The sequence below is a fragment of the Phoca vitulina genome, unplaced genomic scaffold (genome assembly GCF_004348235.1).
Source record: "Phoca vitulina isolate PV1807 unplaced genomic scaffold, GSC_HSeal_1.0 scaffold3, whole genome shotgun sequence".
NCBI lineage: Eukaryota > Metazoa > Chordata > Mammalia > Carnivora > Phocidae > Phoca > Phoca vitulina.
Genome location: NW_022589706.1, coordinates 86,994,045 through 87,019,531, shown reverse-complemented (window position 1 = coordinate 87,019,531; position 25,487 = coordinate 86,994,045). Strand labels below are relative to the sequence as shown.

The window sequence follows — 25,487 nt, the reverse complement described above, 5'->3', positions numbered from 1 at the left end:
CCCAAAGAGTACCAAGTCTGGTCAAAGGCAAAAGTCCTTCTCTAATATGGAATTGGAAGACGCTTGTAACTGATGTTACAGGGTGTTCATTTGTTACCTGGGAACTAAGTCCACCTCATGTGGATATTATTTCTCTTAACAACCAATAGGTTTTGTGAGAGAGGTTATAGCTAAGAAGTCTCAGGCTTTGCCCGTAAGGCATTCCAGGAGGAAATCCAGAATAGGGGGTCACCACCACTTATGCTTTTTCTATTTCAATGGCTGTCATGAATGGTTGCAGAGGAAGAGGCCAGCTTGACAATCAGTTTTGCAGTCTGGGGTTCTCTCACAGCTACATTAGTGATAAATTCTCTCTCTCTCTCTCTCTCCTTTAAATAGCGGTGGTGTGTGTCTGCTGGTACTGGGGGAGGGACTTATGAAGAAGTTCACTTGTCAGACTCACTAACATACTGTTTGGAATGTTAAGTTCTTTGCATTGTTTAAAAGGTTGCCTATATATATTAATAAATAAATCTGAAAATATTTCAGTCATTTTTGATGTCCTGATAGCAAAATTCAGCTGGAGGCTTGATTATTTGATCTTAGCTTCTGCCTTTTTTTTTAAATTCACATTTTGTTTATTTTTTGTGTAGGTAGTATATTCGCATAGTTCATAATGTATTTAGGGATATATGAAAAGTCTGCCACCCTGGCCCACAGAGGCCCCTCCTCTCCAAGAAGGTGATTGACATTGTCTATTTCTTATATGACTTTCCAGAGAGGGTTTTTTTTTTTTTTGAGTAATAACTGAGTTTATTAACAACTAAATGGTATCTTTAAAAATATAAATGAATAAAAAGGTAACATTGGAATATCAAAATATTTGAAAATCTACAGAATATTTTATATTTGCTTCCTTTTTTTAATATTGTGACTTTTATTCTTGTGATTTATTCATTCCATAACTGGTAGCTTGTATCTCCCTCTCCCCTTCACCCATTTTTCCATTCTCTCACTCCCCTCTGGCAACCATTTGTTCTCTGTATATATAGGTCTGATTCTATTTATTTGTTTTCTCACTTTTTTTTTAAGATTCCACATATGAGTGAAATCATATGCTATTTGTCTTTCTCAGTTTGACTTATTTCACTTAGCATAATACCCTCTAGGTCCATCTAAGTTGTTGCAAATAGCATGAGCTCATCCTTTTTATGGCTGCATAATATTCCATTACATATAACTATAAATGCTTGCGTGCGTGTGCGCATGCACACACACATACACACACATACTGCATCTTCTTTATCCATTAGTCTACTGATGGACATTTAGGTTGCTTCCATATCTTGGCTATTGTAAATAATGCTGCAATAAACATAAGGGTGCATATATCTTTTTGAATCAGTGTTTTTATTTTGTTGGATAAATATCCAGCAGTGGAATTGTTGGATCATATGATATTTCTATTTTTAACTTTTTGAGAAACTTCCATACTGTAGTTGTATCATTTTACATTCCCACCAACAGTGTATGAGGGTTCCTTTTTCTGCACATCCTTGCCAACACGTTATTTCTTGTCTTTTTGATTTTGCCATTCTGACAGGTGTAAGACAATATCTCATTGTGGTTTTGATTTGCATGCCTCTGATGATTAGTGATGTTGAGAATCTTCTCATGTGTCTGTTGGCAGCAATATATCTTCTTTGGAAAAAAATTCTATTCAGGTCCTCTGCCCATTTTTTAATCAGGTTACTTGCTTTTCTGGTATTGAGTTGTAGAAGTTCTTTATATATTTTGGATATTAACCCCCTATTGGATATATCATTTGCAAATATCTTTTCTCATTCAGTAGGTTGCCTTTTTGTTTTGTTGATGGTTTCCTTTGCTGTGTAAAATCTTTTTATTTTGATGTAGTCCCAATAGTTTATCTTTGCTCTTCTTTCCCTTGAGCTTCTATCTTGCCTCATAACTATAAAAATCCCCCTAAGCCATGTCCTTTTGTCAATTAGTTTATACCATAATAATAGCTACTGTTTATTGAATGCCAGGCACCGTTCTAAGCATTCCAGGTTATCCACTCACTTAATCCTCCAATCTATGAAGTAGGTATTGTTATTATTATCATTATAGATGCAGTTTACATAGGTTTCCATGATGCCAAGCTAATAAGGGGGCAGCACTTGGATTCAAACCCAAGCAGTCTAGCTACAAAGTCAGCTTGCTCAGCCCCTACCTATACTGTATACCTATACAATCTTAATTTTATCAAGATTGTCATTGTCATTGTTACCAAAACTATATATTCGAATAGTGGCGGTATATAGTACAAAGAGAACTGTTTGGACCTCATTGTCCTTAGGGCTTTTCACTGGTTCTTAAAGTATTAATTATCACTGAAAGGATTGAAAGCTGACTTGTGCCAGTTGCAATTTTAACAGCTATGCATACTTAGAGAAACAAATGGACTGACTTGTCACTTTAGAATCTTATAGTCCAAGAGAATCATATTCACATAAGCACAGCAGAAATAAATGTTCAATCAGTAAGGGTTAGCCTTGCTTTAATAAAATCTCATTAAGAAAAAATCTCAGATTACTGTATTAGGAAATGTCAACTTAAGGAATGGTTATTCATGTCACAAAGTAGTCTCCATGATTCACTATAATAATCTCAAATAATGAGCTTCTATAATATATTTAAAATATGATTCAATTATAAATATGTTATTAATGACAAATAAGATACTTAAAAAGGGGAGTAAAATAGTGGCACTTCAACCAGGTTGTACATTAGAGTCAACAGTGATGTTTTATTAATACAGATTCTTGGATCTCAATACAGATCTAAAGTCAGAATCTCTGGGTATATTTTAAAGAAGCTGCCCTTTTTCCCACCTCCCCCACCCCACCCCAACTCACACACACATCCCAGATAATCTTGATTCAGTCAGCTCATTGAGCAGTATTTGGAATCTCTGGCATAAGCCATTAAAGTCATAAACAGGTATAGGTAATATACATTTTAAGCATATTAGGCAAAGATATGGTCTTCTACAAAGAGGGAAGGGAAGCTGTCATAGTCTTGTGCTCAAAGTAATAAAATGAGAAAGCTACAGAGAGACGAGTTTAGCAGTCTGACCTCCAAGCAAGCCCTTTTAGGGTTCCACCTGACAATGACTCCAGAAAGCCCAGAGATTTCATTTTCATATACAGTGTCAGTGGGAATAATTCATACCTAGTATGATAAGTTTTCAATAACCATGAAAGAAACATATTTTGCTTCTGGTCTTTAATGGTGAATAAATAGAAAAAGTTCCAGAATGAGTTGGTAATACTTTCAAAATGTGACAGAATATATACATATATATAGAAAAGAAGCCCCCTTTGAGGCTGTTCTCATGAGGGAGCTAGTCACCTCAGTTGCTATAGGGAGATACTCAGGAAAGTGCAAAAGGACGGGCTTTGAGTGTACTGAGGCACTACCTGATTTGGGGTAATTTGTTTAATTTTTTAATTTCAACTTTCTTATATATAAATAAGGATAATAATACTATATTGATTACTGAGGAAATTAAAGAAAATATATGTAAAGTGCTCAATAGTAGGTGCTCAATAAATAATAACTCATTATTTTGAGAGTGGATTGGGAGTAGATCTATGGAATCAATCTCTCAGATCTCAAAATAAAACGAAAATTCAAAAAGAAATTTACCAGTAAGAAAGAAATTAAGCTTTACTGAAATCAGAGGGGGAGAGGAACCATGAGAGACTATGGACTCTGAGAAACAAACAGGGTTTTAGAGGGGAGGAGGGTGGGGGGATGGGTTAGCCCGGTGATGGGTATTAAGGAGGGCACGTATTGCATGGAGCACTGGGTGTTATATGCAAACAATGAATCATGGAACACTACAGCAAAAACTAATGATGTAATGTATGGTGACTAACATAACATAATAAAAAAAAAATAAAATAAAAAGTGGATGGACCCCAGCTCCTTACTTTGCCTGTATGTCAGATGGCCACTCATCACGGATGGTGCTTGAGGAAGCCCTCATCTTGGAGAGGCCAGCAATGAGAACACTGAACTCAGTTTTTAGTTGCTTGTATTGCAGCTTATGTATACTTGGTTAAGTAGATTGACAGATTATATTATCACAAGCCGCAGATACTTTGGAATAATTCATAAGGAGAGGGAGAAAGACTATGGACATCTCAAGGCAAAGTTCTTTAAAGAATTGTCAAATTTAAAGAGTTTAGATATTTTCTTTTATAAACAGACAAGTTCTCCGAAATTTCCTGCCTTTCCTGTGGTAAGTGGTTGACAATAGTATGCTATCCAACCAATATTTTGAAAAAATATTTTTCAGGTAATAAGGATTGGAAATGTTTCCATCATTGTGCTCTTCATGCCAAAAATAAAGCATCACATAAAAATAACTCACACAAATGGGAAACTTTTAACCTGTTTAAAAATATTCCACATGAAGAGTTTTACATCCTTTGTTAAAAAAAAAATCTTCTGATTAACTTGCAAAAAGACACAATTGACACTAAGGAAGGTGGAAATTTGTAGTTGAACTTCAACAAATGATTCTTCAGGATTGGTGGATGGATTGAAATCTGAGGGTCATGAATTAGCTGACCTTTTTTATTTGGATCTACCTATCTCAGAAGACTGATTTTTTTTTCAACTATGACCGCCATTAAAACTAAGTGTTGAAAAAAAACCTGTCCTAGTCATATCTTCAAAGCACAGTGCTAAGATTTTAAAAACTAATTAAACATATTAGATTATAATTTTAACATGAACAGAAAGGTTCTCATGCCGATAATGCAATTTTAAAAATTATTCTAAAATAGTCATTTAATCTTTGTGCTGTTCTTAAATTTCTATTCTACAGAAATATATATAATATAGTAAAGCATGGTATATGCATATAACTTATTAAATGAAAAATTAAATGTATATCAGTTGCCTGCTAAAAAGTTTTTACTGATGGGATGAGCATAAAAAAAATTAAAGGCAACTGATTGAGAATAAATTTATCAGTGGGATAAAGCAAGTCTCTCTTTTGTGCTGTACAAATATGTCCTACAAGAGAAAGGGCTAATTCCAAATACCTGTGAAATTTGTTGAGCTTAAAAATTTTTAGTGTCTGCCCTTGAGAGTGAGGCAAGTTGGTTTAATAAGGCTGGCAGGTGATTCCACACGATGACAGGATGATGGCAGGTGGAGGGAGGTGGCACAAAGGGGAAGTCTGGGTTATATCTCAGCCTAGCCACATTGTAGTGTGGCTTAGGAGAGTCTCTTGAGCTCCCTGAGCCAATCACTTCATCTGCAAAATGGGCATAATCAAATTTACTTTCCAGGGTTTTCATCACGAGTGTATGTTGTGAAGAACATTTCAGATTGAGTCATATGAAATGGCCACTCTTTGACATTTGTTGACATACAAAGACATATCCTTTAAACTAATAAAAACAGTGCTGGATATATGGAGATGTATTTTCAGAGATAATATTACTGTTTAAGCTCCTTATTTATTTCACATATACAATTTAGGTGATGTTATTCTTACCTGCTGACAGGACTGAATAAACACACCCCGAGGATTTATCCTTTTTTGAAAGACATTGCTTTCTTCTGTCTGCCCAGCACTGCAACCTGTTCGTTTCCTGCATTTTGAACTGGGCTGCTCTGCCCGCTCATCTTAGTCGGATCAACTCCTCCGAGACTTGGCTCAGCCTTTGGGTCTCATTATGGGGAGACATGAAACTCATGCCGTAGGGTTAGTCCTCATCAAAGGGATAACTTGCATGCCTGATTCTGTGGCAACCAAAGTTTCGTTGGTAGAATTTAAAAAACAAGTCATCGTTTTAATTTATCTTCCATTGAAACTTGAAAGTACCGTATTAAAAGAGGCAGTTTTTGGCACAGTTTTAGAGCAGGGCTTAAATCCTTGGTGATTGTAATCATACTCTATCTTAAAGTCTGAAACTTCATAGGCCTTGGGGCTAATATTTATCTTCCAAGGACGCCTAATTTTCATTCATTAAATGAAATCTATTTTTGATGAATATGAACATTTGGGGTGCCTAATTTTCACTATTATTAAATGAAATTTATTTTTGATAAATCTGAACATTGTGTCCAACTGCTTTTTAAAAGAAGAACTACAAGGTTCAGTAGAAGAAACTAAAGTTTTAAATGTTGATAATTGGAAATGATAAAATTTCATCTTAATTGATTCTGCTCCGAGTACAAAAGTCCAATCATGTGAACAGAGGGGATACAGGGCAGATGATAGGGCAGCAGGCAGGATAGGAAGGCAGCAGGGGAAGGTTGGCCCAGTCCTGCAACAGGCCCGTGTGAAGGATGGAGCTGTGCAGACTCAGGCTCAGGACCAGGAAGCCTGGGTGCCATATCCTGTGGCTCCCAATGACTGACTCTGTGCCTTATGGTGAGCCACTTCTTTCTCTCTCTCCATGTGTGTGGGTACACAGCTGTGTGCATTTAAAATGATCTCCGGAAACAAAGCAGGAGCAGAATGATACTTAACTAATAGCAGGCCATCACATGGGAAGAGAAGATTCCGAAATAAGAATATTCCTTACTTTGTCAGTGAAAGATGACTTGTCCGAGTCTTTAGCTTGTTCACTGTTAAGATAGAAGCAATTTGGCATTTGTACTTGCTCTGAAGGAAGTGGTGCAGCATAGCCTTACTACCCTTACTTAGGTTTTTCTGAACATTTGACCCCATCTAGATTTAAAGGCGACTGATCAACAGATACTCTTTTCTCTCTCCCCTTCCTTTTTTGTAATGGTAAGAGATGTTTATCGTAAAGAATCGAAGTATCTAGTAATCCCACCACTTTAATGAACATGTTCACCCTAATTTATTTAGATTTTGTTGTTCAGGATTACTATTAGGTACTTTTGTAAGATGTACATTTACAAGTTTTTTTTTTTTTTTTAAATTAACTGAGATTTCCCCCAGGGATTTAAGCAAGAAAAAGTGTCAGATCGCTCTTTTAGAAAGATGGTTTTGGTTGCAGTGTGGAGTAAACCTGGTGAGCCATGGTGATAATGGGTACTGTCTGCCAATCTATTTCTGTGTCTCCCCCTTCTGAGCACGTGGTAGAATTGTGTTTCCCCGCCTTCTTGAAGTGAGGTGTGACTACATGGCTTAATTTGACCTATGGTCACCACCAAAACCACCTTAAAGTGACATATGGTCATTTCTGCATGCACGTATTTAAGATCCACTGTGCAATTCATCATTTCCCCTTTCTTCTGCCGTGGCAGCCAGCAATACTCTAAATGGTAGATATTCCATCAAGCTGGGTGCCTGAGGGAGAGTGATATGAAGCAGAGCTCTCCTCTCCTCCCCCTCTCCTCAGATGGACATACAGCAAGATGAAGAAACAAACCTTTATTGCTTCAAATCTCTAAGATTTTGGCATTTTTTTTTTTTCTCTGCAGCATTACCTTACTATCTTTATTTATACAGAGGACATGCCTAGAGGTAGGGAGAGGGGTTGGATATAATCTAGGAGGGAGGTGTTATGGTCTGAACCAGTATCGTTGCAGTAGGGTTGGAGAAAGGAAGATGCATTTGAAAGATATTTAAGAGGAAGTGGGGGGCTTGATAATCAATAAGATATGAGGGTTGAAGGGGAAGATAGAATTAAAGATGATTCCTAGGTCTTGACTGGGGTAATTGGGAGGTTCATGGTACCATTTACTGATATTGTGATCACTGGAGAAGGACAAAATGTAGTTGATGGAGTGAGAAAAAGTTGGGAGATGATGAGCCAGTTTGGGCCCTAGTGGACTTGAGATATCTGGGACAACCAAATGGAGATGGTTAGTAGTCTGTTGACTGTACTATAGCCCCAAACTGAACGAAGTAGAAAGAATGATATGTTTTTCCCAATGTATTTTCTCCAGTTGTGTTTAAGGATGAAATAATATAGTGATACTATATCCTACTTTCTTTTTTCTTTCAGAAACTACTTTTGTTGAAATGTTCTTTTGAACAAATTCTGTTCTTGATTGTGGACTGTGGTTTATTTTGCCTTCTTCCCAATAGAGGCATAGGACCACATCCCAGAATCTTAAAGTTGTGTGAGAGCTTTCTTGCTTCATTATCTTTCACATGTACCTCAGCCAGCTTTCCCTTAGTGTATTGGTTTCCTGCTGCTGCCAAAACAAAGCACCACAAACTGGGTGGCTTAAAGCAATGGAGATGTATTGTTTCAAAGTTCTGGAGGCTCAAAGTCCAAAATCAGGCTGTCAGCAGGACCATGCTCTCTCTGTTTGCACACCTTTCTCTCAGCTTCTGGTGTTGCCAGAAATCCTTGGCATTCCTTGGCTTGTAGCTGCATAACCCACTCTCTGCTTCTATCCTCACATGGCATTCTCTCTGTATCTCCGTGTCTTCCCATGGCCATCTTCTTATAAGCACACCAGTCAGATTGGATTAAAGGCTTACTCTACTCCAGTACGAACTCATCTTAACTAATTACATCTGCAACGACCCTATTTTCAAAAAAAGTCATATTGCAAGGAACCGAGGGTTAGGACTTCAATGTATTTTGGTAGGGGAACAAATCAACCCATATCACTTGGTAAGACTGTGATAACCTCAAAATTTCAGTGCCTTTAATAACAAAGTCATTTTAGTTGTTGTTCATATTTGCATTGGCTGCAGTTTGGCTCTAACTCTGAGACTTTGTTCTCCAAGTATCTTGCCCTTTTCAGGATCCAGGCTGAGGGAATAGCCACTATCTTGTTCATGAGACAAAGGAAAACTTCTAATGGCTGAACTACACAATGGCTTATAAAGCTTCTGCTTGGGACTGGCATATGTCACTTCTAATCACATTTCATCAGCTAAGACAGGTCATATGGCCAACTCTGTAAGAATTAAAAGAATATGGGGACACCTGAGTGGCTCAGTCAGTTAACTCTCTGGCTTTGGCTCAGGTCATGATCCCAGGGTCCTGGGATCGAGACCTGCATCGGGCTCCCTGCTCAGCTGGGAGACTGCTTCTCTCTATCCCTCTGCCCCCGCCTTGTGCTCACTCTCTCGCTCTCAAATAAGTAAATAAAATCTTTTTAAAAATTAAAAAAAAAAGAGAAGAATATGTATTGAGCACCTGCCACATATTAGGTGGTCAACAAATGGGCAGAAAGTTTCCAACAAGCGGGTCTTTGACAAAGTGTTGGTTGCCTCATCTTTTCATTCAGGTAGTTTTTCCAGGACATGAACTAGGTCTTCTATTTCTTTTGCATCTCTCTGTGTTCTATATATATCAAATGTCTGGCACATGTTAATACTCAATAAAGTTTTCCTGAATAAATGAATGAATTTGCAGCTTGCATTCATTTTGTTTTTTACATCCTGATGAAAAAGATCTCAGCTATTAAAACCTCAAAGCACATAGTTTAAGACGAAAATTTCGTTTGGAAAAAATCACTTGCTGAAAGAGTCATAATCCAAAAATCACCTATTACTGCTTTTGAATTCTCTATTTTTAATATGAAAACTGGTACCTGAAATAAATGTGTCTTAAATTAGTTTTAAGAACCTCTTTAATCCAGAACTTATTCATGGAGGGGAATTTTATTGCTCCCAGGGATAAACTCTCACCTTACCTAATCCTCACATCATGTATCTTTCTTCAACTTGACTTTTCATTTCCTAATAAATTTATACTTGGCTTTTGGTAAAGACTCTTTTGCCCCTCTCTGCTCTTAGGTTAATCACACTAGACATTTTTAAAACATCTCCCCACAATATTGTAATGACCAACTCTTATATTTATTCATGCTTATTTGTGTTTTAATTTTTGATTCCTTAATATTTAAGTAGTTTAAAAATAAAAATATCAACAAGTTAAAGGCACCAAGATTATCTGAAGAGACATATTAGAAAAATATTCTGGAAGCTAAATATATCAAACTTTATTCATCCACAGAGGTTTTTTACCCAAGATAACATACGAAAACAACTAATCTTTTTTTTTTTTTTTTTTTTTTTTTTGGTCTTTCTTCAAATTACTGCAAGGTAGCACAGATATTTCCAAAAATATTTGTGGAATAAAGCTTATCAGATTAACCATTTTCATGGTTATACAGTTGAAAAGAAAATGGAAAAAATATCCTCATTCTGAGACTGTTTCATCTCCTTGGACTTGACGTTAGCCAACCTCTAAAAATTACCGTATATCTCTTTGCAGAGGTACCACGCTAAATTTAGGATCCCTCCCTCCACTGAGGAGAGGCCAGTTCCTCACCAAGATCAGGACCCCCTAATCTGCAGGGAATGCTCAAAACCAGGGCCTATCCAACAATTTTTCTTAGCCTGGCAACCCAGCTTGCTCTCAACTGTCACAGACATGCAAATCCAAACATGTCCTTTATCTCCTTTTTAAAAGTTTTATTTTCATATTTTCTTTAATTGTGCAGAAATTATCCTTTTTAGAAGCATAAAAGTTACTGGAAAAATTACAAAAGGTGGCATCTACCCTGAGGCTGGTGTCATCATTCCCTAGCATCTCAGAAGCAAGGATAGATTTACTAGTAAGAACTCTACTGTGCCCGCCTAAAAGCAAGCGAAACAGAGGCTAACGGTAAATGCCTTCAATACTTTTTGGAAAAAAAAAAATCCATCAAAGGTTTTGCTGCATGATATTTATAACGGCCTTACTGTTCTCTTTCAAAAACTGAAATGCCCTTCTCCGACACTCGAAAAAAATCGCTTGTGCTTTTCATCTTTCCGTCTTAGAGTGTAAACATTGTTTTGAGTGAAAAGAGCTGAAGGAGCGCTTACTTTCCCTTGAAATTTTATTTTTAAATAAGAGAGGGAGAAAATCCTTTTTCTGACTAATACTAATAATACAGGTCAAAGTGTCAGGAGATATACAATTAAATGGAAAACAAAAAAGGTTCCCCCTCTTTTTCCCACAGCACAATGGCACTGGAATATAAATTACCGATGAAGATGAAATAATACTTCAAAGCCTGTAGGGCAGGGCAGTGCAGTGTTTACAAAGTATTTTCTAGGGCATGATGAGACATTAAAGATGATGGTAACCCATGGACTTGAGGGTGTTACTGAATAGTCTCAAACTAGCATGAGGTAGGATTTTAGGTCCCTATAGCCTGTGACCCCATGATATGCTTTGTTTCACAGGGCAGCTGCAGTTATCAACAGATGTTTCAGCAATAAATAATTGGTATCATCTCGGAAAAGACCCATCTACCTGGGGAGAGGGCATAATACCAAAAACACTGCCTAGCTATTACAGCCACATTAATCTCCCATCTCTCCAGATTTCTTGGGGAGCGTACTGCAGGTGTTTTTTCTGGGAGAGAGCGAACAAACTCTCTCAAGTCAGCAAGCTTTGTGTGGAGTGTAAAGGAGGTTGGCCCCTGCCATAAATTTCTGTCTATGGCCACACACCAAAGGAGAAAAGATTGGGGGTGGGGGAGTAGGAGGGGGGCGCACAGGGAGGGAGGAAATGGGGGAGGCTGTGGAGAACAGAAAGCAAAGCATAAAACACATATAATTTTTCTTGATTAAGTTCAGCCCAAGAGAGTAACATTATAAATGACTCTTAATTTCACTAACTCAGGCGCTCAGCAGAATTCTATGTTAACTTTGATCTGTTATTTCTGGAATTAAGTTTAATTAAATTAAACTTAACAGGATTTACACTCTAAGTGTAATGCAAATTTTAAAAATAGAGGGGAAAGTTTTTATGGGAAGGATTCCTTTCAAGGCAAAGAAAACCATGGTAAGTTTAGGTTTGTGAAAAAATTGGAAGAAGAGATAAGTTGTCTGAAAAGACAAGGTCAGCAGGCTTTGACTAATTTTTTATGCAAGAACAGAGCTCATAATTAATTGATTATTAAAACATAGTCATCCAGCTTCAGTAGAGTATATATTGAAATCAATGGATAATGGAACAACAACAAATCATGGAATTCACTTGAGAAACTTTTGACAAGCTAAGATATCAAAAGTCTCGCGAGTTCACAGAGTGCTATAGTTCTCTGTATTTACAAAACAGAGTGGTTTAGTAATTGTGCACTTGGGGTCTGACACAATAGGAAAGCATCTTAACAGTCTTCGGGGGGTGTGGTTACTTAATTTATAGCTTGCTGGGGAAGCTAAAGAAAATGATGCTCAGAGTTCAAAAAGCTCCCAGGTTAAATACATCAGGGGCTGAAGAAGCCTAATGGACTGATTCTTAGAGCTGCCACCAGTGATCTTGTGAGCTGGACATAAACATCTTAAATTCCCGATGTCTCTATTTCCCCCAACTGTGACATCCGTGCAGTATAGAGAGGGAAAGTAGAAGGAATAATAAATGGACTCTTAAAACAGTCTAACAACTATGAGCAGCTTGTCTCCCAACTCACATTAACCCCCAAATGCAGCAAGACCAAATTTTCAAAATACCTTCTTCAGTTTTTCAGCAAAGTCACTATCAGCTTTGCATGCAGGGAGGGGGATCTGGTGGTTGTGGGATGGACCCAGAGGAGTAAAACCCTGGTTATGGTGATGTGCTGTGTCTCCCTCTCTCAGCCTATGTTTGAAATTCAGAGGAACTTTCTGAGCCCCAAAGGTCAAAGCAGGGGTCCCTCCTTCTGTGAAGCTATCCTGTTCTCACCTTCCTTGGAAGCCTTGAAAGTTCTATACCACTGGTGCCGAATCACACAAGGCTTTCCAAGCTGGTAAAGCAACTATTGGCTTTTCAGGAACTGGTCCCAGTCTAAACAAGTTCCTGGAATTGATGGGAAGGAGATTGCTTTTATCATTGGTCTCCTGCAACCTTCACATTGGAGTCTCCTTTACCCCTTACCTTGCCCCTTCTCCCCTCACATCCCTGGTCAGGCTCTCTGACATACCCCTCGCTCTTCATCCTGTTCTTTCCTTTAGAACACTGGTTCTCAAACTCTAGCATGCACAAGAATCATCTGGAGGGCTTGTCTAATGCTCATTGCTAGACCCTTAGCCCCAGAGTTTAACTTGGTAAGACTAGGGTGGGGCCCAAGAATCTGAATATCCCACAAGTTTCCAGGTAATCTAGAGCTGCTGCTGTGAGGTCTCATTTTAAGCATCACTGCTGAAGAACTGCCCTGTTCAACAAAATAGTAGCCCTATCCACATGTGGTTATTTATATAGAAATCGATTTTTAAAAATGTAATAATACTAAGAAATTCAGTTCTTCAATCATACTTGCCACATTTCAAGTGCTGGAAAGCCATAGGTGGCCAGGGCCTAAGTATTGGGCAGCAGAGATATGGAAGATTTCCAACATTGCAGGAAGCTCTGCTGGACAACCTCCAACTTGCTTTAGGGTAAACAAGTCTCAGGGATTTTACCTGTGTTTTCGAGTTCTTTACTTGGGGCTTCTTGAGGGCGAATTGGCAGTGAGATGGAGGAAAGAGTAGCTTTACCACTCACTGGTCTGTTCCCCTGGGCACATTCATCTCCCTGCACCTTAATTTCCTCATCTGTAAAATGGGGATGATAATGGTAATAATCACTGGAAGGCCATTTTGAGAATTAAATGAGGTGATGCATGTGCAAGTGCTTTGTAAAATCCTACAGTGATACACAAATTACAGTTTTTATTCCATTCCACTTTTCCACCTATGCCAAGCCTGCTAATTTAAAATCCCTGGCTCACCACTGCATTCTTTCCAAGTGTTCGCTTTCCTTTGCCTGCAGCCCCCGGTCTACTTAACCCCAGTCTGTTTATTTTTGGGGGGAGGGGTGTGGGAAAAGTGGGGATTTTGTTATTCTATTAAGCCTCCAAAGATGCCATTATATGTATGTGGATCAGGGAACCTTTCCCAGATTTTTGTTTTGATAGGCAAAGACAATTATCTATACATTTATTTTGGGATGACCCAAAAACACATTCTCATGTAAACTGATGAAATAAACTTTAAAAAAGGAGCATTTCAAAATAAAAATGTTATGAGACATGGCAGAGAGAAAACTACTGCTTCTGGCCTACCAAGGATATAACAAATATTTCAGGATGACAGGTTTCTCACTAGACCCACTGACCACCCTTCTCCACTTTTACTTGACTTGGCTTTCCAACAGAAGGTCTTACAGCCAGGCGATGCTTTCTAAAAGCCATTTCCCCCACATTAGTCAATCTGGCAGAGCTGACCATAAGGGTAGGGGCTGTCTTATGCTTCAAAGAAATTTAATCTATTAGACCACTTAGAGGCTAAATGCCTTACTTGGGGGTGTCAGAGGAACAGGTGGTGGGGCTCTCCCTACCAGTAACTGCTGCAACCCGGCGCCAATCACATCCTGCAGGTTTGTTTTGTCCTCTGGGCCCACGGCTTGTTTGTACTGCCACTTTTCAGGCACGAAGGGCCACTTCATTTCCTTTGCCTCCTGGATCAGGGTCCTTAACTCGCTGGGGAGTGAAGCTGAAAAGGTCAGAGTTCAGGTAAGGAAATTGCAGTCAAAGAAAAGGCTGTTGAGTTACCAATGTTATGATGAAGCACCTCAGTGGCGGCAAAAAAACATTTTTCCTACGTCTTGCTGGCCGGTCTAAAGCTGGTGGTTCTGACTCAAAGAATAATAGCGCAAAGCTATCTGTCAGGGGTGGCCCTGGTCTACTTTGCCCTTCAGGTAAATTGGGGTAGTCAGGCATTAAGAAAGGTTTTTAGCAGGAAGTAAAGCACTTCAGTGACTATCTCTGCATGAAGAATCAGAGAAAGGAATGAAGGAAATATTATTTTCCCTGTAAAATGAGAAAGGGACTGAGATGGAATGACATCTGGGACTTGTGGTAGCTGGGTAAGGCAGAGAGTCAATTTGTACAACCTCTTTTTAGTTCTCCAAGACCTCACCTCACTTCACTGCATACTTTCACTACAGACTACATTTGAATATAGGTGATTAATACAAAAAACCCAAACGAAATTTGAAATGGTACCAATTTATTGTGAAATGGCCCTGTTTCATGTTAGTAGATACGTTCAATCTCTTCCTGGGCACCACACCTAATTACGGAGGTCCACGATCTCCTATCCAAACGTGGAAAACCCAAAAAGCTCGGGAAACTAGAATATTTTTTCTTAAGTTTGGCACCCTAACCAGACTTGAATTGACTAGAGGTACTTTATCGCTTGTTTATCTTATTTAGTGAGATTAGCCAAAGTTTTGTTGCAAAAATTTTAATGTTTGACTCTAGATGCTGCCCCAGCTTCTGCTGGAGTATGAATGTAATGGATGGTCCCTGCACCATACTACCTTCCTAACATTTGAAAAATTCTGAATGCTGAAGCACATGTGAAGCCCCAGCATTCAGGATTATGGACTTGATTACATGACTGCCAGTTATAAAGCTCTAGGTGCTTGTCTTGCAGACATTTCATACTCAAAAGTATCTGAAGCTGGGGGTGCCTGGGTGGCTCAGATGGTTAAGCATCTGTCTTCGACCTCAGGTTGTGATCTCCATCCAGGTCCTGGGATCAGGCCCCACATCGGGCTCCCTGCTCAGTGGGGTGTCTGCTTTTCCCTCTCCTTCGCCTCTCCCCTCTGCGTGTGCTCTCTCTCTCTCTCTCTCTCTCAAATGAATAATGAATAAATAAAATCTTTAAAAAAAAGTATCTAAAGCTGAACTCACCATCTTTTTTCTAAATCTGTTTCTCTATTCTTTATTTTGATGCATGCTACCACCATTCACTGAGTCACCCAAGTACAAAACCTAGAAGTCAGTCTAGACTTTTTGCTCTTTCTTCCCCATCAACCTAACTGGTTATCAAATTCTGTAGATCCTAAAATCCATTTCCTCCTTTTCATTATCAGTAACTCTTGTCTGAACCACTGTTTCCTATCTTGCCCCATCCACTCCAACTTCCACACTGTTGATCCCCATCTTGCTAAAACACAAGGTAGACCAGGCCATTGCCCTGAATAAAATTCTTTAATGGTTTTGTATCTCCTGTCCTCACTTTTGCATTGCCCTCCCTCAGTCCTTTCATGATCAAGCTCAGGCTCACTGGCTTCAATGCAAATATGACTACTTCTCATCAGCCTGCTATGACCACCCCGTGGAATTAAAATGTGCCTCCTGAGTGCTCCCAAACCCCAAAATGCATGGCCTTTCAGTGTTCATCCCACTGCTCTGTCATCACACTTTCCTCTCATTTTACTGTGAGCTCCCCGAAGACAGACATCATGTCTTATCACTGTTACAAATCACACCATGATGGTTAAAAGAAGGACTAGTCTTATATCTACATGAAACATGCTAAACAGGACAAAAGAGATATGACAGAGAGAGTAAAAAACAAAAAGAAGAGGAGGAAGAAAACCTAACTCTGCCCTAGTCCACGATGCCCTTCTGTGTCCTTGCCACCAACTGCGCAAATGTAGGGAAGACTGCTAATGGGGAAACATTGCTTGGCACTGAGGAGATATCAAATGGGCCACACCAGTGAGTAATCCTTACCGACTACTGAGGATGATTTATAAATATCACACTGAAATCATTGCTCTCTGATTCAGCAACCCAGAACTACTGAGCACCGACTGTGTGATAGCACTCCTCCAAAGGAAGCAGAGCCCTGGCATTAGGGACCTACATGGTCATAATCTGCTAGGAAGCCTGGCCCTCTGATGGTCAAAAGTGTTCCAATACATTTATATAGAGAAAATTTCTCTCTCTCTTTTTTTAAGATTGTATTTATTTATTTGAAAGAGAGAAGGGGCAGAGGAAGAGGGAGAAAGAATCTGAAGCAGACTCCACACTGAGCGCAGAGGCCGACGCAGGGCTTGATCCCATGACTCTGTGATCACGATCTGAGCTGAAACCAAGAGTCAGCTGCTTAACCGACTGAGCCACCCAGGTGCCCCTAAAGAAAGTTTCTTAAATGATATTTGTAAATAGTCAGGAATAGGATGACTATTAAGTCTTGTTCACTTAGGACAGTCCTATGTGTTCCTAGTGGACTTCTTTATATTGCTCCTTCTTGCTCTCAAGTGTCCCATTTGATTGACAAATTATTTGGACATTCTGTCCATGAGTATCAAGCTCAGGAGTCAAATGAATAGTCAAATGACAACAGGAATCTGATTTCTAGATTCAAAGAGTTTCACCATACATTGGCACGAAATAGTTTAAATATTTTCAATTTTTTTCATGATGACAGAGAAAATCTGTTCTACACAACTCATTTTTGCCTTCCTCATTCCACCCTCTCCCTGCGGATCATGCCAGAGCATGGAGAGTCCAGTGTGGCATACCGAAATAAGTGATGCCTCTGAAATACATTTTAAAAATGTATCTGTGTTTAGATTTCGGTTCCTTCTCTATTTCTGAGGAAGTTGCTAAGGGCAGTCTCCCATGCTGACAAGGACAATTTCTGAGTGAAGAGGTTAGGATTGAGAGGAGGAAGGGAAAAAATAAAATCACAGTGATCATGTTCAAGGCCTCTGACTTGTCCTGTCACCATAGGTGACCCTGTACTAACGTCTTTCCCTTGGAGTACACACGAGCGACAACTTTGGTGACAGCACAACCCGCCCACCAGTATTACACAGAAACCACCTGCTAAGGGAAGAACTCCATGCTCAGACTGAACTCAGTTGTACTGATGGCGCGTGGGGTGGACCCTGCAGCTTGCCTCCATGGGAATGGATTAATGCTGAGATTGTCAATGGCTCAGCATAGATTTCCTCCCCCATTGGCTCACCAGATTCAGCCAAGCCCATCAGTCAGCCCCTGACGGAGCAATACCCTCTTCTGCCTCTCTGATCACTTCCTTCCCCAAGCAGCTTACCTGAAGGGCCGTTGCTAATTGAGTGATTTTGTGGCCCTGATGTGCCTTATCTGGAACTAAACTGATTATTTCTCCTATTCTATGGCACTTGGGAAGAAAAAGAAGAAAATGCTACCCAACTGGGGGCTCTGAGTTTTCACGAGGGAGAACACAAAGCTTAAAGGAATTTGGGCTGAGTAGACAAAGGATGCCATGTAGTAAAAGGACAAGAGGAGAAACTTCAGTAGATAGCACACAACACACTGCCCCTGGGGAGAACTGCAGCACGTTCTGGAGGTGCCAAGTACCTGCCGCTCCCTGACAAGGGGCTAACACCTGTCAGTGTGTGCTCAGGCTGATGGGCACATATAACTAGCAAGCAAAAGCACACAGCAGTGTATCTAGTTAGTAAATAAGGAAATCACATAAACTGAGGTGTTGTGAAACAATGGGACATAGGGCATTTTATCTTGAAATGTGCATAAATGACAGATTAGAAAAATTTAAGACCTTTATAGGTACCTAAAAGTGCCTCTGTAAAAAATGTGTGTGCCTATATACAAGAATGTGGGGGGAAAGGCTTCTCCAGAACCTTTCCCCATTACATAATCATCAACAACAAAAGAGATGGGGAGTGTGCATTTTATGTGATCATCTTATTTCTGCAAGGAATAGCAAATCACTAAAAATACAAAGAAAAATATTAAAAGCACATAAAAGGGACACACTTATAGAAATGGAGGAACATTTATTCAAATGCTATAAAGAAATCTAAGGAAAGAAGGTTCTCTCTTCAAAACTGGCTATGGGGGAGATAAGAAATACTTCAACTTTCCAGACTTTGTGATCAAAACTTCCCAAACAATGACCTATCTAAAACTGTGAATGGCATAAACTATGAAATGAGCAAAAGGTCAATTCAATTCTGATAATGTTGCAATCAGTATTTATCAGTGTGAGAGGATTTATTTTACAAACAGCATGTGAATACAGCATGAGAAATGTATTGATAATCAAAAAAAGAGAGATTGGACCAATGAAATGACATATTTATGGAAACCATAGAAGCCTATGGAAACCGATGAGGCACAAAAGCCTCGTTTGAAAAAAAAGTATGTGCCACTATTCAGAAGTTGCTTCAATTTTTTAATAATTGAAATTTACGTGCACCGGCAGACTTGCACCCTTTGTTCTTCTTGAACTAAACTGTTTTCTTGTGGCCTCATGTTTACTGAAGCCTAAAATTAGAACTGACAGCAATTCACTGCAACAAAGTGGGTTTCCTCCCCTGCCCGTCCGCCTGCAGCCCATGTCCCATTCATGCCCTAGAAATCCACTCATCTCTCGGTGGTCATCTGCCAAGAGAAGAAAAATAGGGCAGAGATGAAAACATGTCGTTCAGGCAGGGGAGTTGAGAGTGAACCTGCTGGCTTCTCCCTCCCCCCAGTGCCTCCCATCAGGACCTCACCTCTGCACTGCTGGTCCTCGCTCTTGTCCTCCTTCGACACATCTGACGCCTCCAACAAGAGCTGGTCCAGCACTTGCTTGCACTCTTGCAGTAGTGTAGCTACAGCTTTTTGATTATTCATGATGATCACTCTTCCTCAACGATGAGTCAAGTGTCCCTGGGTCTATGGTGATCAATTACCCAGAAGAAGACATCGATTCTCAATAAAAGAGCCCCTTCAAGGCGGAGGTACCTGGTGAACAAAAGCGGGAGAAAGATGATTAACTGAAGCATCATCAATTATCTGTAAGGCTCAAGCAGGGAGGGATAATAGGGCAAACACATGAAAATACATGACAGCCCCGGAGGACTTTATTAGGGGAGTGTGTGAAATTACTGCAGGGCCTGGTCTAGATGGGCAGCACCTCGAAGGCGTCAGAGAGCAGAAGGGAGAGGCTCCTGGTGCAGACCTTGGTTACCCGCAGTGATGTCAGCGGAATCCCACGAAGCCAAATGAAATGAACATACCCTATGATTTATGTATCTTCTGCGTACTTCACATCAGTACCTCTGGATCCCAGTGGCACCACATTTTTCTGTCTCTCTGGAAGTCCACAGGAAGCATCTGGCTAACAGTTCTAATATCCAGTTATAAGCACATGGTGATATGAAGTTTACCATTCTCATAACCTGCTACTGATTTCCCCTGTGAAGTATTCTTCATGGCATTTAGCATCGTATAATTTGGACCAAGATAGGCAATGACAGATGCCAAATTTAAAGCTCTTCACAACCAGGCACCTTGCCAAATAAAATAGAGAAATGATATCTCAGAAAACCCAATTTCCTAGATCTATCATATGGATGAATTTATCATATGGATGGATGAATCTACTTACATTGCTATTTAACATGTACAGTAGAGAGATTTCATATGTAAATATGAATATACTGTAATGATCTATGACAGTCAAGGTAATTTCAAGAACAAAATAAATTACTGGCAGTACAAAAATGCCTGGCAAATAAATACCAGAAAGTTACTAGATTAACAAATGTTTTTGTCTGTCTTCCCTTTATTAAAGAATGTACATTGTAAACAAAACGAACTTCCTTTTGTTTTGTTTACAATGAACAAATGAAACAAAGAAACTCTTACTGAGTTTGCCAGGATAGATTGTGGAGTTGCCCTCTGGTTTAGACACTCTTATAGGGCACATAGTATTTTATTGCCAAAGCAAGAGAGTCTGAAAGGGAGGAAAGCAACAGATAAATGGATGGCTCCTGTCCTTTGTCTCCCAGCTTATACTCGCAATGAGGTAATCATTGAAAATATTAAAGCAGTGAATTACTGTGCAGGTGTTGGGATAAAAAAGCCTCACTTTGAGAAGCTAGTTTTGAATTTTAAATAGCAAGAAAATATTTTTTATATCTTTTTTTTTCTATTCTAAGACTTAACAGGAACACAGAATGAAAGATGAGCTAATTGTGTAACCTACACTTTTCATTTTTCATTCTAACCTGACTGGTATAGTCCATATGCTTTGGATTTTAAAACATACACACATTCTTTACACAGATAAACTGCCAAAGCTAAGTTTTCGGATGTTACAGGCTTGTTTCTTTAAAATAATTGTGTATTGTTGGTGAAGAACACAAGTAGAGTACTTGGATACAAAATTCTTATTACTTGAAAGAGTATTCATGAAAGTGAGATTGTGAGGAATTAGTTACTGGAAGCATTTAAGCATATCTATAAATTAAATTGCTCTTCTGTTTAATATGTTTCAGAAAGTATTCCTGCATGGTTTGGATTGTTGGACTAAATGTTTTTCAATATCCCTTTTTTAGCTCAAGTGTTTTTAAGTCAATGTTGTGTAGTAAGAGCTAGCCATTAGCTTGCCTTTCTACGAAAGGAAGTAAGAAATAAGGGCTGGTCAGAGAGCTAATTAGTGGACTAGCGTGAGCAAGAGGCCATGTAGCAATGGCATTCCATTCCCAGCATTCCTGAAAAAAGGGAGATGTAGCTAGAACGGGAGCTTAGTATGGAGATTGAGAAATGCAGTTGATGATTGAGACAGTTAACAAACATTGCCTGAAATGAGCTATGCGTGAATAAGACACATTCACTTTTCTTCAAATAAAAGCAAGTAAGGGATTCTCTTTGCTAGGGTGTTTTTAAGGACTTCATGTAGAAAGAGGGGTATATTAAGAAAATATGAAGAGTTCATGCACAGAGAAATAAAAATGTACTGTAATAGAATTTTAATAGCACATCACCCCTTTGTCTAAAGGCTTATAGTAATATTTTATTGGTGCCATATCATCCTCTTAAGGTAGAAAGTAACCAATTGAAATAAATTTTGATTGCTCTGTTTCTGTAAATGTTTAAACAGAAATAGCATGTAATAATGAAGAGCCGACTTGGATATAAGAAAACTGTTACACATAATAGTGTTCAACGGATATTTATGGCTAATTCTACTTCATTCTCTATCATTAACTATTTGTGAGACCTCTGAGATTCACTTTTGAGACTCATTTTCCTTATCTGTATTTTATGGGGGTTAAGTGGGAACAATTGCCAATATCTTTCCAGGTCTTAAATTACATACTCAACAGCTTGTCTGTTGCTGAAGAATATCTGATACTTATTTACTGAATAATTCCTGGCTCTTTTGAGAACACTTAAGTATATTATTTTTATGTATACTTTTCTCTGTGGTTTAGAAAGGTTGGCTTGAATCTTAGAGGTTGATTACTAAATAAATATAACTCTGCTTTTGTTCCCTCACTTGAAACCCCAATGCCTAATGCACAGGATCATAAATCTCTTCCTTTTGTCTAAGTGCTGTGAAAAAGAGATAAGCTATGTGGTTCTGTGAGGACAAACAACAGGACTTGACCTAATAATTTGGGTAAAACGAGAGCGGGTGAATGGGGGATTCCTTGAGGATGTGATGCTGGAATTAAACTCTGTAAGAAGAACAGGGCTTAATGAAGTTAAAATGGTGAGGAATGGACCTAATGTAGAAAGAAATATAGAGGAAATGAAAGAAGGCCAAATTAGTTGAACTAGGGATAAAAGGAGAAAGTTGATATGAGGTGAGTTTGGAGAGCTAAGTAGGGGCTGTTCAGGGCTCTGTATGGCAGGTAAGGAATTTTGTGTTTACCCTAAGAGTCATAGGAAACTACTGGTAGCAGGAGGAACATGACCCCAGATTTGCATCTGGAAAAAGTTCATTCTGTTGTGGCTGTAGTGTGCACTGGGGGCAGAGAGGAAGAAGGTGATTGCAGGTAGATCAGTTGGGCATTTATTGCAACAATCTAGGTGAAAAATATCATCAATTTGGACCAGAGTCATAGAGATATAGAAAATTGGACAAATTTGGGGGCTGTTTAGAGAATAAATGCAGTGTTGCTATTGGATGGATATGAAATATCTTAAAAACAAGTCCCAAGTTTCTCCTTCACCATAGCTTAAAGTTGAATGGACAAGACATAAATACATCTTAGATTTTGTATTTTTAGCAATAAAGATAGTAGAAAGATAAGTCCTACTGTCAAGAATAATTTTGATTTTATTGGGATGAATTTGATTTTAACCAAGAAAGTATTTCTAAAAAAAAAAAAAGAAGAAGAGATTTTTGAGATAATTAATGTTCAGTACTTGTGACTTCCAAAAATGTACTGAAGATATTCTTTATACTTTTTGAAAGTTATAGCATTTTCTCTTTTCCCTGTAGAATTCAGGAGAGACAATAGGAAGAAAATACTGTAACATGAGAAACACTTTGGAATCCAACCATCTGTCCAGACTTGTATGGTTCATTGTTAAGCATAACAGAGGCTGGAGCCTAGGAAATTTTCCTTCAGGCAACAGTCCTGCTGGAAATTTTGGTCAGCTTCTTTATAAAAGAATCATTTTCAATTTCAACACGTATCAGTTTTTGCTCCCTGAACTGTGGCATTCTGTGAACTGTACCTATTTCTGAATTGAATCATGTTAGTTCCTATAGTTTTTGCAATGTATGGATTATTTTTTCTATTTTGACATCCCCCCATATATTTTTCTCTAAAAATTAAATAGAAAGAGGCCAGCAAAAGCAATAGAACATACAAACAGATACCTCTAGAATAACACTAGATACCCAACAAAGTTAGAATCTAAGACACACATGCATACACATAGCCAAATGGTCATGTGTTCATACATTCCATGTTTGCTTTTGATACATGTATACTTTATTTCTATTGGTGACCTAGACTTTAACTGAGTGGCTGAGTTATAACTGACAAATCAGCCATCATTAAAAGTAAGCAAATCAGTGGATTATTCAAAGCCCCATTTCTTTTGGCATTTGTGAGTTTTTTTCTTTGGACAATTAGTGCCAAGGAAATGGGGGTAAATCAGGGAAAATAAAAGAATTCCAAACATATTCCATGGTCTACTGGCTGCCATCTCTGTAATAATCCACTGGCCAACCAGTCATAATCCTTAAGCTAGAAGATGTAGGGAAGCATAAAGAAGTAGAAGAGATGGACTATACTGCCAAGTAGTTTATAATATAAGAATAAGACATAAATACATTTAAAATGAACTACACAAGGCATACTAAACATGATTATAGTCCAAAAGCTCAGTTTAAAATATCTTTGTTGGAATTCAGTTAATGATTGGTTAGATTCATAAGCAAAGTTACAGAGCTCATTTAATTCATATGTACATGAATAACTATGCTAAATATACTTTTATATCTACATTCAAAATCATTTATCGTATTGTTTCTATGAGAAAATGTATTCTGGTCTCCAACATACAACAACAAGAATGCATTTCTCCAGTCTGTCACTAGCAATGACAACCCAGCTTTTTCCACCTTTTCACCCTCCCCTGAGCAACCGCCACACAGAAACTGACCATAGTGCCTCTGGTACTAGTTGGTGCAAGTGGGGAAACAAAAGGAGAAAGAGAAGTCTGATTGGAGTGCAAAACAACTGCGAGGCTTGGATAGATATGTCTGGGTAATGGCCATTGTTAGCATTTTAAAACTGAATAAAAAGGGAGAAGGGGTGCCTGGGTGGCTCAGTCAGTTGGGCATCTGCCTTCGGCTCAGGTCATGATCCCAGGGTCCTGGGATCGAGCCCCACATTGGGCTTCCTGCTCAGCCAGGAACCTGCTTCTCCCTCTCCTGCTCCCCCTGCTTGTGTTCCCTCTCTAGCTGTCTCTCTCTGTGTGTCAAATAAATAAGTAAAATCTTAAAAAAAAAAGGGGGGGGGGGAGAAGAGAAGGCAATTTCGAAGTCACCAAAACCCAAAAGAGTAGACTTCTATTTCTAGCTGTATGGAAGACCATACACCCTGACTAACATTCCCACTGAAAACAAGTAAAAATGTTGGAAAAGCACTTTAACACCTCTAAAATGTATCAATAAAATGGTAAGAAAGGAAGGACTACTCAGAAAACATAAAGTAAAAGCTGGAACCCAGAAATTTAACCAACACAGAAGCTAGCCTTTGCCTTGAGTGAAATTGCAAGCACTCTAAGTCGAAACTGGTTTTCACTATCTAGGAGTGTGGGAAGAAAGGAAATAAAACCAAAGGCCTACCCAAGGTGGGACATATAAGAGGAAACTGCTCCCTTGCATAAAACTGATGTCCTAAAAGGTTGAATCTTCAGTGTAAGGGTGAGCTAAAAATAAATCCCCATCCTCTCCTGCCACCTCCCAGGAAATGTGCCTGTGGCAAAACATGCTGCTTCCTGGAGGAGAATGAAATTTTTTGCCCTTGAGAATTTGAAGCCGCAAGATCCACAAAACCTCTACCTGATAATTACTTTAAAATAAGTTATTTAAAAATGATCCTAAAGCTTCAGGAGGACACACCTTGTAAACTCCAACTTATCACATAATGACATCCCCACCTAGGCATCATGCAGAGCTCATGCAAATTCTGAAATTAACTGTGTTTATTGAAAACATGTCAAATACCTAGTCATGTTTTTCATTCTTTCTTTAGCTTTTATACGATGTTTTTCAAGATCTCCAGAGATAAATAATATTCTAACCCTGTGTTTGCTATTTAAAACAGCTACAGCAAATAGATTTTACATGTGAATTTCATGGGGAAAAATAAAAAAAGGTCCCCAGTTGGTAGTTTTCTCAGGCAATTGGTGGAATGAAACATAATCTTCTCTAAAGGAATCTGACTTCAAACTAAGCTTCAAAGAATTTCTACCTATGAAATACC

At 38.8% G+C, this 25,487-nt stretch overlaps 1 protein-coding gene across 1 annotated transcript in view; it reads right to left on the bottom strand.

Moving 5' to 3' along the window:
- ALPK1 (alpha kinase 1) overlaps positions 1-25,487 on the bottom strand; it is a 116,573-nt gene that overhangs the window by 39,843 nt on the left and 51,243 nt on the right. The window contains exons 3-4 of the mRNA XM_032401017.1: positions 19,260-19,491; positions 14,295-14,449 (exon numbers count right to left, since the gene is read on the bottom strand). Of these exons, the coding sequence (XP_032256908.1) occupies positions 14,295-14,449; positions 19,260-19,380 (276 nt within the window). The 5' untranslated portion in view covers positions 19,381-19,491. The remainder of the gene's footprint in view (positions 1-14,294; positions 14,450-19,259; positions 19,492-25,487) is intronic.